At 34.6% G+C, this 25000-nt stretch overlaps 1 protein-coding gene across 7 annotated transcripts in view; it reads left to right on the top strand.

Moving 5' to 3' along the window:
• The window catches only part of LOC106873829 (pleckstrin homology domain-containing family H member 2), a 719935-nt gene that overhangs the window by 177486 nt on the left and 517449 nt on the right, over positions 1 to 25000 (top strand). For all 7 annotated transcript variants that reach the window (XM_089353814.1, XM_089353811.1, XM_089353808.1 and 4 more), the window contains one exon: positions 1082 to 1144. In XM_089353814.1, the coding sequence (XP_089209940.1) occupies positions 1082 to 1144 (63 nt within the window). The remainder of the gene's footprint in view (positions 1 to 1081; positions 1145 to 25000) is intronic.

The following is a 25000-nucleotide window of genomic DNA, read 5'->3' as shown; positions in this document are numbered from 1 at the left end:
AGCATTTTGCCCAGTGTGTTAATGATTCTGCCAGCTCACCACCTTTACTCATCTATATAAGGATAATATTCATTTACAACCATCACTTAATATGTAAACATGAGTACACCTCACACACATATGCATGTGCATGTGTGTATGTGTGTGTGTGTGTATACACATATAGATATGTCTGCATGTGTGTGTGTATATACGTACAATACTTAGAAAAGTTTCAGTCAGGATTAGTCCAGGCCATGGCTAACTTAATTGCACCATCTGGGAAAGACATTTAGTGATGTTTTATATTACTCATTATTTTGGATATCATAGCCCATTTGAGTAAAAAAGAGTTATTGTTTGCAGAGATATATCCAGGTGTAGGTGGATTATCTGGAATTTGTTGGGGATATTTGTCCAGGAACTGTTTAAATGTTATAAGATCTCTTTCATCTCTTATGTATTTTAGCATGATGTAAAAGATAGCAGGACCAGTTGTGGTGAAATAGTTCTGTCTTAGTGTTGTGGTGTGGCCTGTGCATGATATAGCCTATAGCCTATATATATATATATATATATATATATATATATATGTTTGTATGTATATACATCCTCATCATACACACACACACACACACACACATATGACAGGTATCTTTCAGTTTCCATCTAGCAAAACTCCACTCCTCCACTCCCAAGGTTTTGGACTGTAGTAGAATACTTGCCTAAGGTCTTGCACAGTATAGCTGAACCCAAGATCACATGGTTTAAAAGCAATCTTCATGACCACACAATCATAAAACAACTGAAGATAGCTAGAAAGAATACTCAGTGAAATGTATGGCAATGAAAATTCTTTAAATCTTGGTTTATAGTCTAATTATTTTTTTTTCTGAGGAATATTAGAAACATAAGCATTGACAAACTTTTGCAAAAGTTGAGAAATTGTGCACTTAAAAAATGTAGGAGCTGATTATTTTGTGTTTATGAGCATTTTAGTGTTTCATTTTATGCATGTTTTATTAGGGAGAAAAAAAAAGACTATTATAATTAGGTATTAAACTAGCTCTGAGTTTAATTTGTTATGTTCTTAATTTTACAGATGAGAGCCTTGGAGGAAAGAGCTATTGCTGCAGATGAAAAAGCCAAGGACAGTGAACAGCAGGTAAGTCAAACAACTTGTTTTGATTGGTCTATGCTGATCAACTACAATTTTTGTAAATGGGTAAATTTACCAGTTTGAATAGTCACAGTAAGTGACTTTATTGAGATTGGTTGATGATATGTTGATTCCAGCATCACAAAACACCAAAACAATTATTGGTTATACCTATTCCTCATGCTCTCTATTTACATACAGTAACGTATGTTACATCACTAGAAATCAAATGTCTTTGCCATGTACATAGTGTAGTATATCAAAATATGGGATACATTTTCAACAAAACTCCAGTGTTCTATTGACCAGCTTACAACAACTCTTGGAGACTGAGATAATCTGAATCAAATATCATCAAATACAATGAAATTAGTGGAAGACATCCAAAGAACTTGATCACTGGTGATGTGTTTGTTCACTAATTCATATTGTTGAATTAAAATCTCAAGTATGATTTATCTATTGTAAATCAATATTGTTGGCTAATTAACTGTTGTGAATTAAAATTAAGTGGAGCAACATCAAAAACAAATATAACCTCAAAAATAAACTACAAAAAAAAAAAGAGAAAAGTTGAATATTTGCAAGGAATAAATAGATCTTATGTGGCTGATTAAAATGTAAAAGGTTCTCTCATATTTGTAATAATTGGCTTCTGTTGTAATTTTTGTTTTTGTGTAAACTTCAAACTATTAACTATAAAGTGTTGATAAAATATCATCTTTTTTTTAAACCTCCTTTGTATTTTGCTAATTATATTGTTGCTCATCAACATCAAACAGCATTCAGTATTAATTTTGAAGGCTTTTATGAAATGAGCAATTATTTTCAGAATTATGGGTCTCAGGCCAAAAACTACACTTGAGTTCTTGGTTTGTGTTGCATTGTCATTTCATTTGTAAATGCCATTTCACTAAATACTCTGGCTGTTATTACTTATTACTATTTTTGTCTGTACCAATTCTTTCCTTTTATTTTCTTATTTTATCCAAACAACAAGAGGTTTGGGCATTTGGCATTGTTCTTTACGAAACCCAAAAAACATATTTGAAAGGCTGTCAAATATTTTTAGTACAAGTCACAGAAAATTTGTCTGATAGGAGTTAGGACAAGCATGTTTAATGTGATTCCCAATAAATGCTACGATATCCTATATTTGTTCTACCGTACATATATCTACAAATTTAAGAAGAATTCTTTAGAGTAGAAACTACACCTCACTATATTCTTCAGACAATATCTACCTAGAAATGCTTACATAATAGGCACAACTACAATATTTCTACATTTTACAATATAAACATATTTGTGTTTGTTCATCTGATTTTCAAATAGAGTAGTCCAAAGTTGTTTTAAGTTAGATTTTTTTCATCTCTTATTTTTCTGTAATGACAGAAATTCTATGTCAAACACTCAGATCATATGATTCACGATATATATAGATGATGGATGGCAAACAGAAGTATTGATATGAGTAAACATACACTTACACATACAGATATACAAATACACATACACACTTAAATCTATACGTACATACGTAAACACATACACACATACACACACACACACACACACACACATATATATATATATATATATATATATATATATATATATATATACACACACATAAATACATACATACATTCATACTCATATACGAATACATATACATGTGAAAGCACATATGTGAACACATACAGGACAATGTGCATACACCCACACATACACATAAATGTAAGAAATATCAGAATTTTGATCACAAGCTGTTTTAAGTGAATTTAGGTTTATTTCATGATGTCTGCTGAGTTTTCAATTTTCTTTTCTTCTGATTTCGTTCTGTCACTAAATTTTGATTCTTAGCGTTTTGGTATTGGCAGCACCAATGTTCAAAAACACTTTTCTTTACTCACTTTCTTGTGTTTTTCACCTGTCTGTCTGTCTGTCTGTCTCTCTTTCTCTTTCTCTCTCTCTCTCTCTCTCTCTCTCTCTCACACTCTCTCTCTCTCTCTCTCTCTCACACTCTCTCTCTCTCTCTCTCCTCTCTCTCAAACACAAAACAACATAGAATGTATAAATTGAAGGATTTTTCTTTTACAGTAGAAGCAAAAGTATGCTGATGCTAGCATTGCACATGCATTGGTGTGCATGCATGTGAAGTGGATGGTGGTGTATTTGTTTGTGTATGTATGTATGCATGCATATACACAAATGTACTAATTAGCCATTGGTATTATTGCAAGAACTGATATTTTAAACTAAAACGAATGTAAAATATCAACAGTGCTTACTGAACAGTTTGTATTGTTAGTCTGTATCTAAGTGTTTGTATGTATGTGTAAGCAAATGTGTATGAGAGGGCCCTATCTGTGTGTGTGCGTGTGTGTGTGTGTTAGTGTTTGAGTATTGTTGTGGTTATCTCTTTTGAAATTTAGTGTTGCAATTTGGTGTGAATTAGAGAATATCCTCAGCTGGAATTGAAATGAGATCTGAAACTTCTGGTGAGAACATAACCATGAAGATGATGAACAAGTCTTGTAGAAAGATCTTCTCCTCCCTTTTAGAATATGGTTTCACATCAAGAATGATGTTATAATATTGGAACCCCATCTCTGTATCACTTTCTGTAGATTCAAGACATTCTTTGAGAGAAAATAACAATGATATCAAAACTTGATTTCAAATTTTGGCACAAGGCCAAGAATTTTGGAAGGAGTTATGTTAGTTATATTGACCTCAGTGCTCAGCTGGTACTTATTATATCAACTCCTGAAAGGGACGAAAGGCAAAATCAAACTCAGCAGAATTTGAACTCAGAATGTCAAGTTGGAAGAAATGCCACTAAGCAATTGTTCTAGTATGGTGATCATTCTGCCAGCTTGCTGCCTTAAGCCGTGAAGTAGTATTCTCAAAGATAAGTCATGTATGGGTTGAGGGTTGGGAGGAAGGGTATCTCCCATTATCTCAGACTTGACCTTCGGTCAGTAAGTAGGTAAGTCTATGACAGCAAAGAACAAAGCTAAAAATGTTCTATGTGCGTGACTGAGGAGAGAAATGCTATCACACACCATCACATGACAGTCAGCTTAATTGTAGAAAGGTATTCACATGACAAAACTTATCTCTCTTCTTTAAATATAATCAATCGTTTAGCTAACACAGTTTCAGGAAGCTTTCTGACTTTAATATGTTTTTACTCTTTTACTCATTTCAGTCATTAGACTGCAGCCGTGCTGGGTCACTATCTTGAAAGATCTGTTTTAGTTGAATGAATTGACCCCAGTATTTATTTTCTTACTCTATTGATCTGGTACTTACTCTATTGATCTCTTTTGCCGAACTGCTAGGTTACAGGGCTGTAAACACACCAGCACTGGTGAGGAACAAACACAAGCACAAAGATACACATACACATATATGTAGTTGTATGATGGTTTCTTCCAGTTTCCATCTACCAAATCCACTTACAAAGCTTCGGCTGGGCTGAGGCTGAACTCAGAATTATGCTGTTAGGAAACAAGCTTCTTACCACTCAACCATCTTTATGCCTATATGTCTAAAATATTAGCGATCATCATCATCATCATCATCTTCCTCATCAGTTTAATGTCCTCTCATCAATGCTTGCATGGACTGGATGGAGTTTACTGTGGCAGATTTTCTACAACCAAATGCCATTCCTCTTACCAGCCCTTATCTGTTTCCATACAAGGTAATATTTCCTCATTGCCAGACATGTTTCTACAGAATATTGGAAATTAATGACGTTGCTTGTATGACAGTGACTATCATTTATAACTGTCATACAATGTCTAGACAAGGCAACACACATGCACGTGTGTGCGCACACACAGACGTGCGTGCGCACGCACGCACACGCACACACACACACACACACACACACACACACAAGCTTCGTTCAGATTTTGCCTTCAAAATTCTCTCACAAGGCATTAGTCAACTCTAGGCTACAATAGAAAATACTTGTCCAAGGTGCCATGCTGTGAGATTGAACCTGAAACTATGTGGACAAGAAGCACATATATTATTATTTTTGATATATATATATATATATATACATGTATACATACCTGATGATTGCTTCATCTCAACAGATGATAGCCGTCCCATCAACACACACACCACACTCCATCACACAGCACAATCACTACTCCGTTGATGAGCCCTTAGATGACTTTTAAGACCAGCTGCTGATTGACAGGATTTAAAACACAAGTGACAGTTATTAGTTAAGTTTGGAATCTGATTCTGAAGGAAGGTTTTTGTAAATTAGTGTATGTCTTTTAAGTCCAGACATTGTCTTACAAGTTTTTTAACATATGAAACAAGTTGTAAGAGGCAGTTGGTGTCCAAGATCATTACCTACCTGGGCGTTACAATTTTCATGTGACTTCATATGATTCGCGTATCCTGCTTTTGACAACAGAACATGGTCACATATAATACATACATACATGTGTGTGTGTGTATACGTATGTGTGTATACATACATATACATTCTTTTATTATTTTACTTGTTTCAGTCATTTGACTGTGGCCATGCTAGAATACTGCCTTAAAGCATTTCAGTCAAAGAAATCGACCTCAGAACTTATTCTTTGTAAGCCTGGTACTTATTCTATTAGTCTCTTTAGCCAAACTGCTAAGTTACAGGTACATTTACACACTAGCATCAGTTGTCAAGCAATAGGGATGGAAGACAAATACAGACACACACACACACACATATGAATACATATACATATATATGTACAGCAGACCTCTTTCAGTTTCCATCTACCAAATCCACTCACAAGGCTTTGATTGGCCTGAGAATGTAGCAGAAGACACTTGCCCAAGGTGCCATGCAGTGGGACCATACCCAGAACAATGTTGTTGGGAAGCAAGCTTCTTACCACACAACTACACCCTGCCCCTATACATATGTATACATACATATATGTGTGTGTGTGTTTATATGACAGGCTACCACACAGTTTCCATCTACCAAATTCAGTCACAAAGTATAGGTTGGCTTGGAGCTATAATAGAAGACACTTTTGTCCAAGGTATTGCATAGTGGGTCTAAACCCCCAAACCACATGATTGCATGGGGAAACAACTTAAATGAAACATTAATGATATTAACCACATTGGTCCCAGAAGGCTTGTAGAGGTCATGGATCTGACCCTTTCTCTAGATTCAGTAAAGTAAAGAAAAACAAAGCCTCAATAACAATTATTACCACTTTACAGAACTTTACATCACTAGAATATTTCATGTCTCCAAATCAGGTGCCTTATTACTGTTTGACTATTGTATGTGTAAGATTGTGGCTGCATAACCATATAGTATGTTGGTTGTATGTTAGTATTCTATGTACAAGGCTAACAGGTTTTTTTGATTATCACACTTTAATTTGCAATTTTATGGATTGTTGAAATAGATTTATCAAGCAAATATTTACATATAGTTCTTGTATTACAACATAATTAAATTTACTTTATTTTTGTCTTTGTTTAGTAGTTTGCTGCTAATTAAATTTTATCCATTGAGTTATTTAAATTTCCTTCAAATAATTTTATACATGAAATTTAACCCTTTTCGATAATCTCCCTTCAGATATCATTATCATCTCCATCATTTAGCATTCATTTTCCATGCTGGTATGGGTTAGATGGTTTGACTAGAACTGGTAAACCAGAGAGCTGCACCAAGCTTCAGTCTGTTTTGGCTTGATTTCTACAGCTGGATTCTCTTCCTAATGCCAACCACTCCACAGAGTGTTGTGAGTGCCTTTTACATGTCACCGGCATGAGTGCTTCACATGTGTCACCAGCATAGGTGCCTCACACATGTCACCAGCACAGCTGCTTCACATGTGCGACCTCACATGTGTTGCCAGTGCAGGTACCTCACCTGTGACACCAGCATGAGTCCTTCACTTGTGTCACCAGCACAGTTACCTCACATGTGCCATTAGCATAGGTGCCTCACATGTGTCACCACCATGGGTGCTTCCCACATGTCACTGGCACAGGTACCTCATACATGTCACCAGCGTGAGTACCTCACCTGTGACACTGGCATGTGTGCCTCACCCATGTCACTAGCACAGGTATTTCATACATGTTACTGGCACAGATGCCTCACTCATGTCCCCAGCATAGGTACCTTACCTGTGTCACTGGCATGTGTGCCTCATATGTGTCACTAGCCACAGCTACAATTTCACAAAGCTTGATGTGTCTTCTCAAGCACAGCAAAAATAACCGTATTCTTTCTAAGATAATTTCATGTAAGTGTTTATGGCTTGTTCTAAACATCATCAGCAAAACACCTGTTCCTGTTCTACTATCATACTTTAACCTTTCTCATCACCTGGCATAAAGCCACTTCCATCAACATTACTCCTATCTAAGTAAAAGGGTCTTACCTTGCAAGTTACCTGGTGATGTCACTAGTGTTGGTGCCACCTAAACAGCACCCTGTACACTCTGTAAAGTGGTTTCTATTAAGAAGGGCATTACAACATAGAAACCATGCAAAAACAGATATTAAAGCACGGTGCAGTCCTGTGGCTTGTTGGTTCATGTCAAACCATCCAATTCATGCCAGCATGGAAAACAGACATTAAATGATGATGATGAATGATGGATGATGATTTTGCTTAATCTTCCCAAATTCTTGATTATTTTGAAATGTAACGAAACACACAGGTAGTATATTTAATTGAAAATAGAATTCAGAAATGATTAAAGGTTACAGATTATTTGAACAGAAATAAGCCATGTTTTCAGTGAAGCTATTCACCAAATTATTGGAAAATATAGATTTATATGTAGATCTATTGTCATGTTGTGTTGGCTAACAATTAAAGAATTTCTAAAAATATGATGAACGAGATGCTGCAAGATTCAGACAAAAGACAACTAGATAAGGGGATTACTGTGACATTTCTGTCTTGTATCTGAAGACTCATGTAGCCAGTTAAACATTTTCCATGGCATATAAGTAACCAAGATCACAACATTGCCCTTGAATAAGATTCCAGTCCATCACAGGATTACCCATAAACAGCTGAGTGAACTGGAGAAATGTAAAATGAAGTGTTTTGCTCAAGAACACAATACATTGCCCAGTTTGGGAATTGAAGCGATGGTCTTGGGATTAAGAGTGCAACATTCTAACCACTAGGCCCTACACTTTCACAAGAGAAATTTAAGGGTTCATTTATTAGTTTTAGTTATTTACTAATTTTAGATAGAGAAGAAGGGGTTAGCTATTTATAATGTTTGATATAAGCTTCATAATGTTCAATGACATTCTTTAGGAGTATGTGTTAAATTTCGTTTGATGACGATATGAAAATTGTCATTTCTGCATTTTATAACATGCATATAATACATCATCATCACCACCAACACCACAATACCACTACTAGCAGCACTATTACCACCAATACTACTACTAGCAGCACTATTACCACCAATACCACCACCATCATATCACACCTGCCACTAACACCCCCACCACCAACAATACCACCTCACACACTAACACCACTACCACCAGTAACATAACTGCAACACATAAATCATAAATACAGAAATCCTAATGTACAAATGTGAGAGGGGAAATGAACCAAAGTTGATCATTATCATTCTAATTAAGTTCTTTAATGATTTCTTAATGAGACTTTAACTAATTAGTGCAGCAGAAAAAGAACTTATAATTTTGATAGAAGTAAGAATATTAATCTCTCTGAACTTATATATATACACACACACACACACACACACACACACACACACACACACACACATATCAGATTCATTATGTCATTTCGAAGTTTTTACAAAGCATGTGTATGTGTGTGTTAATATCTATATTAACTTCTAGCAGCGTGGGAGGCCGATGGAAAATAAGGTTCACTTTACAAAATCCATTGTTATAGCAACATTTTCAGGAATTTCCGTGATGTTAGGGGTGCTCACACACACACACACACACACACATGCACGACGAGCTTGATTTATAGTTTCTGTCTACCAAATCCATTTCACTAGGCTTTGGAACTACAGGAAATGACATATGTCAAGTGTATCATGCAATCGAACTGAACCTGGAAGCAATATGTCTGGAAAGTAAACTTCTTAACCACACAGGCATACCTGTGCATATATATATATATATATATATATATATATATAGGAGAATATACAAAAAATAACAACAGACGAGGACAGGTGGTGTAAATAACAAAAGTATATAATTATGTGTATTTCTTCTATCTTAATGAATAAAAATTCTTCGGATAGAATAAATGGGTTAATAGAAACCAATGTAGCAAAGAACACAAAATAACTGTGGTTTAGTTCCTGTTTTTAAGGCAGGAACTCCTTGAAATTTTGGTTATTTGAGTATATTTAAAAATTTAAGGAATGGAGAAAACGCATGTTATAATTGCATACTTTATTCCTACGTATGTTTCAAAGGATTACAACCTGTGTGATCCATAGGGATCTTTGATATTAAAATTGTAACCTTCTCATCGGGGAAAGCATGGGAATCATCTTAACCGTAAGACATTATGACCGATTATGAAAACAATAGATGGATAAGGTTATGACTTGATTCATTTGAAAAAAACCGTTAGAGAATTGGACGCTGCCGGATAGTGGTTTGGACAACATATACTTATAAATGTGTGAGAACGTACATGCATACATAAATACATATACACAAACACACACATACATGCATATAGATACACACACACACACACACACACACACACACATATATATATATATATATATATATATATATATACATATATATATATATATATGTGTGTATTTGTATATATATATACACACACACACACATATATATACACTCATATGTCCACATTTATACATATGCACATACGTACCCACGCATATACAAATATACACATATGTGTGCATGTCTCCATATACACATATGTATCTATTTATATATACACATGCATAAATAGAAATAGACTCATACACATAGCTATACATCTACGCCTATTACCTAATAAAATAAACAGATACGCATATACATATACATACATGTATACATACGTAAACACACACATGCTCATACGTATTTATACATGTATTTGTGCGTGTGTACATACGTATATCATTGCTATTATGTTAAACTGTCATATGTCATTTGGCCAAGTGCATTTTTTTCAATATTTATTTTTGATTGCAATAGCCAGTTCTTTTGGTCAAACTATCGTATCTTCAGCTACTTCGGATGCCAAGATATCAAAAATTGCCAAAGTGTTACAATGGTTTTGCTATGGAATGGTGAAACTATTTTTTCCATTTTCTGAGAAAGCAACGTTTTGGACTTACAACACTTTTGCATAATAACAAAAATATATGTGTGTGTGTGTGTGTGTGTATTGTATGTATATGCATACATGCTTATATATCCATATATATATTATATATACACATACATGTACATATATGTATTGCACACATATATATTATATGTATATGCATATATATACATATATTCATTCATTTACTTTACATCTATTTTTCTATAGTAACATGAGTTAGTTGAATATATTATTAAAGCAGTATTTTACAGATAGATGTCTTTCCTGTTGCTACCCTTTATCTTTCAAAATGAGCAGGTTCAAATGCTGCTTCTAGCTCACACCTTTTGTAGAGTGCAAATATTAATGAATACACACACACACATACACACACACACACACACATATATGTATGTATATACATGTATTTGTCATTATCGTTTTGATGTCTATTTTTGCATGCTTGCATGAGTCAGACAAGAGTGTGTTGAGGCCGAGATTTTCTGTAGCCAGATGCCCATCCTACTGCCAACCTGAGGTAATAATATTCTCCAAATTTCTCAAACAACAAACAACCTGGACATATTTTATGCAGAGACCTAGAAACAAGCAACATCATTTAATAAACCTTTTGCTTACAAAGATCACTCAGTGTGTTAAAGCATGTCAACAGCTCTGGTTATCTTTTGCAGTTGACACTAGATGGAACTAACGAATGTGTTTACTGTGTACAAGGCATCCACCTACTGTGCTAGTGCTACAATGAAACCAGCTGCATCACCTCAACAAGTGAATGATGTACAAGGTCACCTCTCTGAGGTTGGTGCCACAAAAGCGCACCCAATATACAGTGTGGTGTAATTGGCAAATGAGTGGAGAAAGTGTAAGATTGTGAGTTTCTTTTTAATCCCACCTTGCTGATAGCTATTCAATTTCTCTAGTATTGATACATCCAGTACACTCTGCAAAGCGATTGGTGATAGGGAAAGCATCTGGCAGTAGAAACCAAACCAAATAACTCATTTAAGCACCAGTCTTTAGGAGCAGTAGATTCTAGTAAGAAATGATATGGACTGTGATGAGTTACCTAACTCATGAAAAGCAGATGCTAAATGATTATGATAACATGTTTGCCTGTCTATGTGTGTGTGTGTGTGTCTATGTGTATGTATGTATGAATGTATGTATGTATGTATGTATGTATGTATGTATGTCCCTCTCTTTATCTGTCTGTCTGCCTGCCTGTCTATCTGTGTGTATGTATACACACATTCATTTTTCTATGACATTATGTGACCAGATGATGTTTTGCAACATATAAATATATGTATTTGTGTGTGTGTGTGTGTGTGTGTGTGTGTGTGTGTGTGGATAGAAAAGATAGACAAACAGATATATTGTAATAGAAATAGATGAAGAGGTGCAAATTATTTCACCCTATCAGTGTATTATTCTCAGTTGATATTTATCAGAAACTGTTGGTATATATACAATGATGCCAATATACGTCTCAATAAGTCAATCCATTATCAATACCCCACTGCATCCACTTCATCCCTAACCCCTCTTGAACCACAACGGGGAGTCTTGAGATATTAAATTAAAATCTAGTTAATTATGTCAGTTCAATTGCTACCTCCTCCTTTTTCTCTTCCTTCTATCTACTCCTCCAATTATAGCTTTCCCTTCTCCATTTTCTGAATATGAGCAGGAGAACTTTTAGCCTGAAGGATTTGGAATCAATTTTGATTTCTTTGTGTTTAATTAATGTTGAAATGCCATCATCTTATGTTAGAGAAAACTGTGTGCTACTTCACAGAAGTGTTCTTGGAGTGAATATTGGTAAAATTATAGTCGGGTTTTTATTGATATGGTAGGAAGACAGGTGGAATAAGATTAGATCAAGAAGAGCTGAACAGTAATTTTACTCTACTTTATTTCCATGTTTTTCGTTAATTTTGTTCTCTCACAAATATTCAGAGTTTATGAAATTGTTTTCATTGAAATATGGTCAGGTGGCACAAATGGGAAAGTACTCAAATATTTCAGTATATTTATTTATCCTTTCTATGACCTGAATTCAAATCTTAATAGATTTTAATTCACTTTTGATGCTTCCAACATCATTAAAAAAAGTGGTAGTTATACTCTAGGAGTTATAAAAAAAATTATCTTCTTACTCAAGCTTCTGTCTGTCTGTCAGTTTCGCTCTCTGTACATACATATATACATATATATATATATATATATTGGGTCATCCCATAAATAATGCAGTTTTTTCAATTGCATGAACTAAAAGTCAGAGTTTGCGGGGACAGGATAAACTACCTGCATCAACTTGCTATAAAAACAGGTAGTAATTTTACCTTGTCCTTATTGTTAGTGCAAGTTTTGAAGAGTGTAGTTCGATTTTAACAGTTATTTTTTCAAAGCTATAATGGAAGTAACAAAGGAGCATATTCGGCATATTTTGCTTTATGAGTTCAATAAAGACAACAACACAATAGGAAGTGCAAGGAATATTAATGCAATATATGGGGATCTAACAATAAATGTAAGTCAGTGCCAACAGTGGTTACAGAAATTCCAAGCTGGAAACTACAGCCTAGAAGATGAGCCTTGTCCTGGAAAATTTGTAGAGCTCAACAAAGATGTCCTGCAAACCCTGGTGGAACAAAATCCCATCATAACTGTTGAGGAACTAGCAGAGAAGCTTGGATTTGGTCATTCAACCATTAATGGACACCTGCATGCCATCAGAAAAGTCAGCAAATTAAGTCAATGTGTTCCTCACAAACTTTCTGAGTCTAATCACATGCAGAGAGTGAATGTGTGCTCTTCTTTTCAGCTACATCTCATGAATGAACCTTTTTTTGGACCGAATAGTGACTTGTAACAAGAAATGGGTTCTCTATAAAAATGTCAAGTGCTGATGACAGTGAGTAGGGAAAGATGAAACACTGGCATGTAAGGTGTTGCTTTCTGTTTGGTGGGATATGAAAGGTTTAGTCCACTCTGAACTTTTAAACCTAAACCAAGCAATAACAAAGATCTATTGCAAGCAGCTTGAGTGGCTAAAATCAGAAGAAAAATGAAGGAAAATGACCATGTTTGGTTTCAAGACGAAAAGTGTTCTTCCATCAGGATAATGCTTAGCCACATACAGTGAGGATGACATTCCAAAGGCTAGAGCAGTTTCAATGGGAAACGATGCCCCATCCACCATATTTGCCAGGCATTGCCCCATCTGATTATCATTTATTCCATAGTCTTCAAAATCATTTGGATGGAAACAATATGAATTATGTAGATGAGGTCAGAAGAGTACTGGAGGAGTATTTTTCATCACAGGCAAGTGAATTTTGGAAGAGGGGCCTTACATATCTATGAGATAGATGGAAAAGCATTGTAGAAAATGAAGGAAAGTATAGTTTAGATTAAAAAAGACCTCTGTTTATCTTAATTTTGAAAAATAAAAGAAGTATAAAAAAACTGCATTATTTATGAGATGACCCAATATATATGTATATATATATAGTCAGTTAATAAAAGAACATACATCAGAAAGAAGCACACTCTAAAGAATAGAGCGGTAATTATTACAACAAAAATTTTATATGTTGGGCATAGAATTACCCAAGGTTTCGCATCCACAAAGCAAAGCCTTGTGGACAGCTTGTCAGACTCTATATAGATACAAAATTTATAATACCTACATCACAGATGTGAGGAAATGCTCAGAATTCGAGGAATACATCTTAACAAAAAAATGTTAATGGTGTATATGTGCACATGCATGTAAATTCAATTTCCAGTTTGGTATTAAACATAATTTGTCTTCAGATTTCATTTGGTATTATATAAATTTGAGTAGATTACATAGTGTATATTCAAAAGCAGAATCAAGCTGGAGATACAGTTACATTTTTTTTATATTATAACATTATAAATCATATAATATTTACACATGTTTCACTTGCCCCATACTAATATGCTATGCAATAATTGTTACATAGACAGTTGCATAATGACCTTATGTCACCAGATCATCAGAAGAAAATAATAATGTAAACCATTGTTGGCTATCAATATCAGTTGGTATGCAGATCCAAGCTGGATTATTGCATGGCATACTAATATACACAAGTGTATGGTATTCACAAGTGAAACATGTAATTATGATGTTATAATAAAAAATCTTTGCAACCAAATTTCTAGCTTTAGTTTATATGTGGATATATATTATATGTGTGATTATATATCTCTGTGTTTTGCTAACATTTGCCACTCCATCTACCAACAAATTCATTCACATCACACTTTCAAAGATGTGTGAAATACATGATCCCCTACTTGAAAAGGGTTAGCAACAGGTAGGATATGCTACTGTATAGTAATCATTCAGTAATATATTTGTCTAATTCATGCTAACATGGAAAAGCAAGCATAAAATGAAGGAAAAAATCATCTTGGCCATAAATGATTGTGGCAGTGATGCTGATAGTAAGGGTGATGCTGGGGATGATGAGGATGCTGGTGGTGGTGAAGAAATGTCCAATTGCGCTCTCTCTCTAATGTTTCATGTTTTTCCTATAATGTTTGAAACCTTTTTCTTTTCTTTGTAACTTTCGTTTAAAAATCTACAAATAATAAGTGAAGATCAAAACATGAAAGTTTTGTGTTGTGATTGGAATCATTTCCATTTTCTTTGATGTTGAAACTTTACAGATCTACTTACTTGGCATTTCTTAATGAAATTCTGTTTCCTAATTGCAAATGCTTTTAAGAAATTGCAATTTTTAGACATGTTTTAACTAAAATGGTTACAAATGTTAAACTGGTGGACTGCCATCTTGGAACTGGATGGTGTGTGGCTAGGGATGAGCAATGTATTAGCTAATGTGTATATGGTGCATATGTATGTGTTTATAGGTGTGTGTGTGTGAGAGAGAGAGAGATAGAGAGAGAGAAGAATTGATCTGCTGTCATCTATGAAAGACTGCTTCAGAAATTTCTAAGTATGGATTTAAGAATAAAGACAAAGCTGAATAATAAAATGAACTATCAATACTGTTGTTGTTTAACACAGGGTACACTTTAAATTAGCAAGCAAGGCTATGTGGTTAAGATGCTAGCTTACCAACCAGATGGTTTTGAGTTCAGTCTCATTGTGTGGTGTCTTGGGCAAGTGTCTTTTTTTAAAATTTATTTTTCATTTTAAAGCCCCGAGCTGATCTATGTCTTGTGAGTGGATTTGGCAGACAGAAACTGTGTGGAAGCCCATTGTGTATGTATGTATGTATGTGTGTATATATATATATATATATATATATATATATATATATATATATATATATATATATATATAGAGAGAGAGAGAGAGAGAGAGAGAGAGAGAAATACATACGTACATATATACATACATACATATATATGCATATATAGATTTCAAATTTTGGCATATGGCCAACAATTTCAGAGGAAGGAGATTAGTTGATTATGTTAAACCCAGCACTTAACTGCTATTTATTTTAGCGATGCTGAAAGGATGAAAGGCAAAATTGATCCCAGTAGAATTTGAACTCAGAATGTAAAGACAGACAAAATGCTGCTAAGCATTTTTCCCATCATACTAACAATTCTGCCAGCTTGCTGCCTTAATATACATACATACATACATACATACATACACGCGCGCACACACACACACACACACACACACACACACACACACAGAGGTCTGTCTATCTGTCTTGTCATAAATGCATATTAAAATATATTTTACTTTGTGCAAGCGGCTCAAACTTGGGAGAAACTCTGAGTAGACTGTCAACCTTTGATATAATAAGCACGTGCACACACATACAAGCATATATGTACGTGCACACACACACACACACACACACACAAATATACATACACACTCACACACACACACACAAATACAAACTCTTCTCAGGTGGTGTGTGGGCGCGTGTGTGTATTATCATCTCATTTAAAGAAACCAGGAAAATATACTGAAGCAATAAACGGCATTGTAGTAAGAAAGAACATGCCAGCCTAATATCCATGCTGACACCGTTCCAACATTTCTACACTATTGTTGCAAAAGTTCTAACTAAGGTCCATAGTAGATAGTAGCAAGAGCACCCAGCTGTGAAATATCTCTTCCTGGCAAACATCTCTCTCTCACCTTTAGTTGATGCTGGACCTAATAAAATGACATGGAACCAAAGGATTTTAACGATATCGGTGTAATTAATAATGACTACAAGCATCAACTGAATCAGTGGTAGCAAATATATATATATGTGTGTGTGTGTGTATATATATATATATATATATATATTCATATTGCCATACATATGTACATATACACATTTAGGCATGCCCATCTTTGTGTATTATAGTTAATTTATTTCTATTACCAATTTTTTTCTTCATCTTCTTTTTCTTCTTCTTCATAGAACTCTTACCAAACATTATTGTTGTCTCTGCTATTCGGGAGTCTTATTTTTATTACATACTTCCACTGTGCATCCAAGCACAACTTTCCATATCTTGGGTGTATGCAATAGTTGTACTATTATCATTATTATTATTATTATTATTATCATTATTATTATTATTATTACTATCATTATTATTATTATTATTATTATTATTATTATTACAATGTAAGTCTTGACTGCTGGAAAAATGAAAATAAGTTTTTATTTCCATCAAGTTTGTGCATATAAAAAGAGCTTTATCATTGTTGAATATTAAGATGATGATTATGATGATGTCAGTAGCAGAAGCAATAGCAGCAGCAGTGGTGGTGGCGATGGCAGTAGTAGTAGTAGTAGTAGTAGTAATAATAATAACATAAATCTTATGAATGAATTGAAGATGTTTGTATCACAATGAAATATCATTATACAATTCCATCAACTTTGAATTTCTGTCCGAAAAGTGTTTGTGAAAAGATTCCTCTGATATGGAAATTTGCCAAATAATTAAAGAAGTGAAATGTCTCCAGGGAGAAATCAGTGAGATTCTGCAGTTCCAAAGTAGTGGAATGGTGTTCTTCAAGCTTGTGTTTTAGTTATTCATAAAGCTGACATGACTACAGGGGATCTAAAGGGCTTTGTTCTCACCAGTTGCTCTGGTGAATCTGCAGAACGGTTGCTGCCAATGGTGGTGGTTGTGGTGGTGGTGGTGGTAGTGGTTGTATTGCTGCTGCTGCTGCCTGGAGTTGCATTGGTAGAGATGGGGGAATCAGGGTGTTTTGCTCATTGCTTGTTTTAATGGAAAATTTAAATTGCTTCTCTGTGCCTTGGTTACGGCTTGAAGTAAAGAGTAGCTTTTTTTTTTATTTGAAGTGGAAGCCTGCACAGTTTTTGTGTTTCATGTTGGGAGACAGTAACCGATAGAAAACTCAGAAGAGGGAATAAACTCTATGACTACCATCTTGATTTACTTGGCAGCAGTTTATTCAAAGAAAACTAGAGAACAACTAATGCTCAATTATTATTGGGAGAATTTGAACCTGATTCAGTTATCTATCCGAAAGTTTTATATCACAGACTAATCCCATTATTTGTGCTGTTTACAGCTGAGTTGACTGAGGTGGTGATATTTTGGTGTTTTGTCTGCAAACAGTTAAAGGAAAGGTAACTTATCCGTTCATCCAGACTGTTATCTTTAACTTTTACTTGTTTTAGACGTTGAACTGTGACCATGCTAGAGCACCGACTTGAAGGGTTTTGCTTGAAAAACATCAAAACTGGTACTTGTTTTAAAGTCTGGTTTTTGTTTTAAAGTACTTGTTTTGAAGTCTGTTTTAAAGTCAGTTGCTTTTGCCAAATTAGTAAATTACAAGGATGTAAACAAACCAACATTGGTTGTCAAATGGTGTAGGGGGAGGACAAACACAGACTGAAAGACACTCAAACACACATACATGCACAAACACACACACACACACGACTTGGTTAGGCATGATGGGAAAGCAGAAATTTAAAGAACTTATAAATATGTTATTATCATATATTATGAAGTATTCTGGGTAATAATGTATGATAAAAGAGAAATTAGAATGCAAAAGTTACTATTCATCATACCCTGATTTATGAAACCTTATGAAGGTTGAATGAAATTTGTGAGTACATGAATGAATCATATCGGAAAATTTATTTAATATACCCAAATTATACAATCGAAGAATAATGTAAGATTCCTTAATGCACAAATTGCATTTATCCATAACGGCATTATAGGAGAAGGAATTCACTGTTATAGACCACGATATTTTGAAATTAATATTACTATCTCTTAGATAATGTATATAGTAGGCGAGAGTTGTTGAATTTTTATATTTAATATTAGTAAAAGAATTTAAATGAGTTCTAGACCACTTTTTGAAGTTTATATAAGTTCTAGCATGGTATTTATCTGATATTACAGTGCATTTATATACCACATTTTGCAGAGGGAACAATCCTGCCAGTGGACATGAATTAGTATCTCTACATTCACATATTTTCTCTGTTTTATGGTTGTTATTACCCTTATTTTTTGAGGATGGATTTACCAAATCCACTCATAAGGCTTTGGTTGACTCAAGGCAATAGTAGAAGACACTTGCCCAAAGCGCCATTTAGTGGGACTGAACCTGGTACCATGTTCATTGGACCAGCAAACTTCTTACCACACAGCCATGCTTCTGCCTTTTTTTATTTTTTCCTTACATTTCTTATGTAAATACAAGGATAAAAATCTTAAGACATGCTCTTGATTTTTATTTTCGCATTAAGACACCCTTTAGAGATAATTATTCATGATGGTTTGTTGATGAAGTGGAGAAAAGTAAAAGAAAAAGATTACTAATGGGAATTAGAATTACACATGTATGTATGTTTGTATGTATGTATGTATGTATATGTATGTAAGGGGTGAGCAAAAATCTGTTAATGAATGACATTGTGTATCTTAACATCAACTATACTGGTCAGTTATAACTGAGTGTAAATTTAAAAAGAAAAATTGTAACAAATTAAATGCTTAATTGAATTATTTGAAAGTTAATTCTGCATTGAGCACAGAGGTACTTATTTCACTGTCACTGATTAAGTGAATAAACTTGTGTATGGATAAAGACAAAAGCAAAATAATAGCATTATCTTCTTTAATTTGATTTCCTTCAGCCAATTTACTGGAGAGATGATAAAGATTTTGATAATATAATGCAATGAAATGTTGTTATAAAAAACTATTACGAGTGAAAACTTCAGCCTTTTCCTTAGACTGATTTTGATACAGTTTAATGATGAGAAAATCATTGTTAATTAAATCTACTTTAATCCTTTAGATAAGCTGTTTAAGTTAGTATTATTGGAAGAGAGGTGTAGATTATAAACTACATACTGATATATTAATTACAGATAAAGTTTGTTATTTAAGACATGTGAAATTCTGCATGTGTAAATATACTAAGAAACATTGAACATATTTTTCTCAATTCTTCTTTCAATGTAATGTTTGAAGTCATTGATAAGTATTAGATTTAGCAGTTGCAAGAACAACAACAATACTATTATTGTTAGTAGTAGCAATAGTAGTAGTGATAATATTCATAGTAATTGTAGTATTAATAGTGCTTATAGTAGTATTAATAATGGCAGAAATGCTAGTAGTTATTTGATGTAAACAATAATGATTTCTTTATTTACAGTGATAGTAGAAATGCACCATACACATACACACACGCACACACAAACACACACACACACACACACTAAAATGAACAGATATGAAGTTATAAATTTTCTCTTTAATTGTAAATTATATATTTTTTATCTCTTCCTTTATGATGGCATTTATGGTTGTTGTTGTTTAGCCCTAGTCAACCTTCATCCAGGAGACCTATGGTGACAGACATTCCACCATGACCACCACCTTAAACAAGGACAAATTGGATTAAGTTCCTGCATGTATCGAAGAGAAACATATCTCCTTTATATTTCGCCCTAGTTATTTATGTGTGATGTAATCTTAGATGTAAGATGGTCAAAACTGGAATGTGTTTGAAGAAAGGTTTCCTGGACTGAAGCTCACCCAGGGTCGGACAACAATAACTACTACTTGGTCACATAAAAAAGCACCTAACACACTCTGTAAAGTGGTTGGTATTAAGAAGGACATCCAGCTGTAGAAACCATGCCAAACAGACAAATGGAGCCTGGGCAACTCTCCAACTGGCCAGATCCTGTCAAGCTGCCCAACCGATGCCAGCATAGAAAATGGACATTAAATGATGATGATAGTGGTGGTGGTGGTGGCGGTAGCGGTGGCAGTGGCGGTGATGATGATGATGATGATGGTGGTGGTGACGGTGACGGTGACGATGATGATGGTGATATTTTTTAAGATAGACTCAATGAAATTCATGGTGTCAAATTGAATGGAATCATCTTCTGAAGTATTCTTTCACAACATGGGGCACGCATGATTGTGTAGCTAAGAAGCTTGCTTTGTAACTCTGTGGTTTTGGGTTCAGTCCCAATGTGTGGTACTTTGAGAAAGTATCTTCTACTATGACCGTAGGCTGTCCAATGCCTTGTAAGTAAATTCCGTTGATGGAGATTGTGTAGAAGCCCATCGAATATATATATATATATATATATATATATACATAAACATATAGATATAAATGTGTATGTATTTGTGTCTTTGTGTCCCTCCACTACATACATTGCTTGACAACTAGTGTTGGTTTGTTTACATCCCCATAACTTAACACTTCAGCAAAAAGACTGATAAGATAAGTATGAAACTTGCAAAAAAGTACCGAGTTTGATTTGTTTGACTAACCCTTCATGGCTGCTGTCCAATGACTGAAATAAGTAATAGATATATTAGTAATAGATAAAAGTAATAGATAAATAAGTAATAGATAAAATAAGTAATAAATAAAAGAGAACACAAAGCATTCCACAAGATATCATTCTTCTCACTTTTTTTACCATTTCTTCATTGATTTTATTCTTGTAAAATAAACGTTAAAGCAGTGATTGAAGGATGCAACACTCTAACAGGTTGTAGGTACTTGTGTTTTTGATTAACCTTAGGTATCTCTTGGAGTAGGCCTTTGATCAGAAGTATTTCCACCATGAACATCCAGTTTATTTCTTCACCACAGTATACCAAAGACCACATTATCTTATGTTTCCTCTTATTTTTTAAAACAATGGTATTGATTTGAAGGACATTAAGCTGTCATATCTAGCCTGTTTTAAGTGACCATTGTCCCAAGTGTCCCAAGGAATATATTTACATTGACTGGTATTTTACCTTTGGTGATAAAGTCTATCAATATTTCTGCTTCTCTGAAAGATTTCAGTTTAGAAAACCTTTGGGATTTTATATCATTATACAGAATGTTTGTGTAGGAAGTTGTAGATTTCTATTAACGTGTGTGTGTGTGTGTGTGTGTGTGTGTGTGTGTGTGTGTGTGTGTGCGTGCGTGCGTGTGAAAAACAGAGTGAAGCAGTTGTGTGCGTGTGGGTTGATAGGGAGAGAAATAATTGCAAGTGTAAAACAGGAAGAATTTGTATGTATGAAAAGAATAATTACATGGTAAGAAATTTGCTTCCTTACTACGTGGTTCCATGTTCAGTCCCATTGCATGGCATCTTGAGCAAGATTCTTTTACTACAGCCCCAAGCCAACCTAAGTCTTGTGAGCAGATTTCGTAGATGGAAACTGAAAGAAGCCTTTATGTATGTCCACTACTACTGCTTGACAACTGGTGTTGTTTTGTTTATGTTCCCATAACTTAGCAGTTCAGCAAAAGAGCCTGCTAGAATAAGTACCAGGCTTTAAAAATAACCTCAGAGGTTGATTTGTTTTGGTTAATCCTTCAAGGTGGTGTCACATCATGACTGCAATCCAATAACAGAAATACGTAAAAGATGAAAGATATGTGTGTCTGTTACCAATCTGAGTTTACCAATTTCTAATTCTATCATCTATATCAGTGTTTCTCAATCATTTTTTTTTTTTTTTACCTAAAACCCTTTTGGTTCCTATTTCACTTGGATGGATCACCCCACAAGCCATTAGATGTTTTAAAAAAATCATGTTATATTTTTAGAGGAGGCGCAATGGCCCAGTGGTTAGGGCAGCGGACTCATGGTCATAGGATCGTGGTTTCGATTCCCAGACCGGGCGTTGTGAGTGTTTATTGAGCGAAAACACCTAAAGCTCCACGAGGCTCCGGCAGGGGATGGTGGCGAACCCTGCTGTACTCTTTCACCACAACTTTCTCTCACTCTTACTTCTTGTTTCTGTTGTGCCTGTAATTCAAAGAGTCAGCCTTGTCACACTCTGTGTCACGTTGAATCTCCCCAAGAACTACATTAAGGGTACACGTGTCTGTGGAGTGCTCAGCCACTTGCACGTTAATTTCACAAGCAGACTGTTCCGTTGATTGGATCAACTGGAATCCTCGACGTCATAAGCGACAGAGTGCCAACAACATATTTTTAGAATTAAATATTATTAGGAATTGTATTAAATTAAATATTATTAGGAATTGTATTAAATTAAATATTATTAGGAATTGTATTAAATTAAATATTATTAGGAATTGTATAAAAAAAATTGTTAAAATATTTTGCGTATTGTAGGATTATAACCAATTTATTGCAGATAAATTTTAATGATGAAATCTTATATGGACTCCCAAGGGCCATACAGGCCCTGGTTGAGAACCACTGATCTATATAATCATTTTTTTCTTTCTAATCTTCCTTTCACATTCTCTCCCACTTCATCTGTTACTTCTTGCTTCCATAGTGAACAAACCTTACATTTTTCTAAGGAAGGGAAATAAGTAACATCATGGTTTTCTGACTTTTAGGACATCAGTGATACAAATGAAAAACTGAAATGTTATTACAGCTACTAGGACACTCAAAATGAAAGAAAAAAAATGGATTTAATGGAAATGTTATTTCATATGCTTTCTTACACATAATAATATAAAGAAAAACCTCTCAAAATAATCCTTTCTACTACAGGCACAAGACCTGAAATTTACGGGTGGGGGATAGTCGATTACATTGACCCCAGCACACAACTAGTACTTATTTTAGCGACCCTAAAAGAGTAAAAGGCAAAGCTGATCTCAGTGGAATTTGAACTCAGAATGTAAAGATGGGTGAAATACTTCCAAGCATTTTGCCCAGCATGCTAACAATTCTATCAGCTTGCCGTCTTAACCTCTCACAATAATAAGGGAAACTTCACCCTCCCTTTCATTTCTTATTAAACTCTCTTTCTCCTCCTCTCTTATTCCAAAAATAACTGTAGGTGGTAGCACCATCAGTCGCCAGTCAAATTTCCCATGTGAAACCAAGTTGCTTTGTTGATTTCTAGAATGCAGAAAACAATGCTTTCTTCTCATCTTATTTCTTGTATCTCCTTAAATAACACATATAGCACCTCATATTAGAAAAATGGGAGTAACCATTCAGTAATGTAGTCCTAGATACACTTAAAGGATGAGATACTCATCACTGGCAAGCAAGATTTGGTTAGGCTTAAACAACTTTTACTCTTTACGTATTTCTTTATTGCCCACAAGGGGCTAAACATAGAGGGGACAAACAAGGATAAACAAAGGGATTAAGTCGATTACATCGACCCCAGTGCGTAACTGGTACTTATTTAATTGACCCCGAAAGGATGAAAGGCAAAGTCAACCTCGGCCGAATTTAAACTCAGAACGTAGCTGCAGAGGAAATACCGCTAAGCATTTCGCCCAGCATGCTAATGATTCTGCCAGCTCACCACCTTCAAACTTTTACTCTTTACTGTTAATAAGATGATGCTCTGTGTTTTCAAAAGTGTCTTTCATATATTTTTTTTGTGTGTGTATCATCACCACCACCACCATCATCATCTCATCATCATCACCATCATTACTATCATCACCATCATCATTATCATCATCAGTTTTCATGTCAGCATTGGTTATGTATACTATATATAATATCAAAAGTCTGTTTTTTCTCTATGAGTGTTCCTTAATTTTAGGCTTAACTAGAGATTGCCACAATAAGATGTTTCTGTCTATGTTATCTTGCACAGAACTCCTTATGCTTGAAAATATTTCAAGTGTGTCCTGATCCCTAAACATCTCTCAAGAGAAGAATTTTGTTCATTATTATACCAACACATTTACAAAAATATGTCGCTTTTGCTGCTGATAAAGAAGAAAAAAGAACTTGCAGACAAGCATGCACAGACAGAACCACCCCCTCCACACACACACACACACATGTGCAAACATACATACACACAATGCTCAGACACAGAGAATGTTATCCATAACAATGACAAACATACAAATGATCACACATGCACAACCGCATACACACCACACACATACAACCAGACAAATAAACAAACACATTTCTAATGAATGCGTGTATTTAGATATTGG

The sequence above is a fragment of the Octopus bimaculoides genome, chromosome 6, assembly GCF_046866305.1.
Source record: "Octopus bimaculoides isolate indiv1 chromosome 6, ASM4686630v1, whole genome shotgun sequence".
In the NCBI taxonomy this organism is placed as follows: Eukaryota; Metazoa; Mollusca; class Cephalopoda; order Octopoda; family Octopodidae; genus Octopus; species Octopus bimaculoides.
The sequence above is the reverse complement of the archived record's forward strand: the minus strand, read 5'-3'. Positions and strand labels throughout refer to the sequence as shown.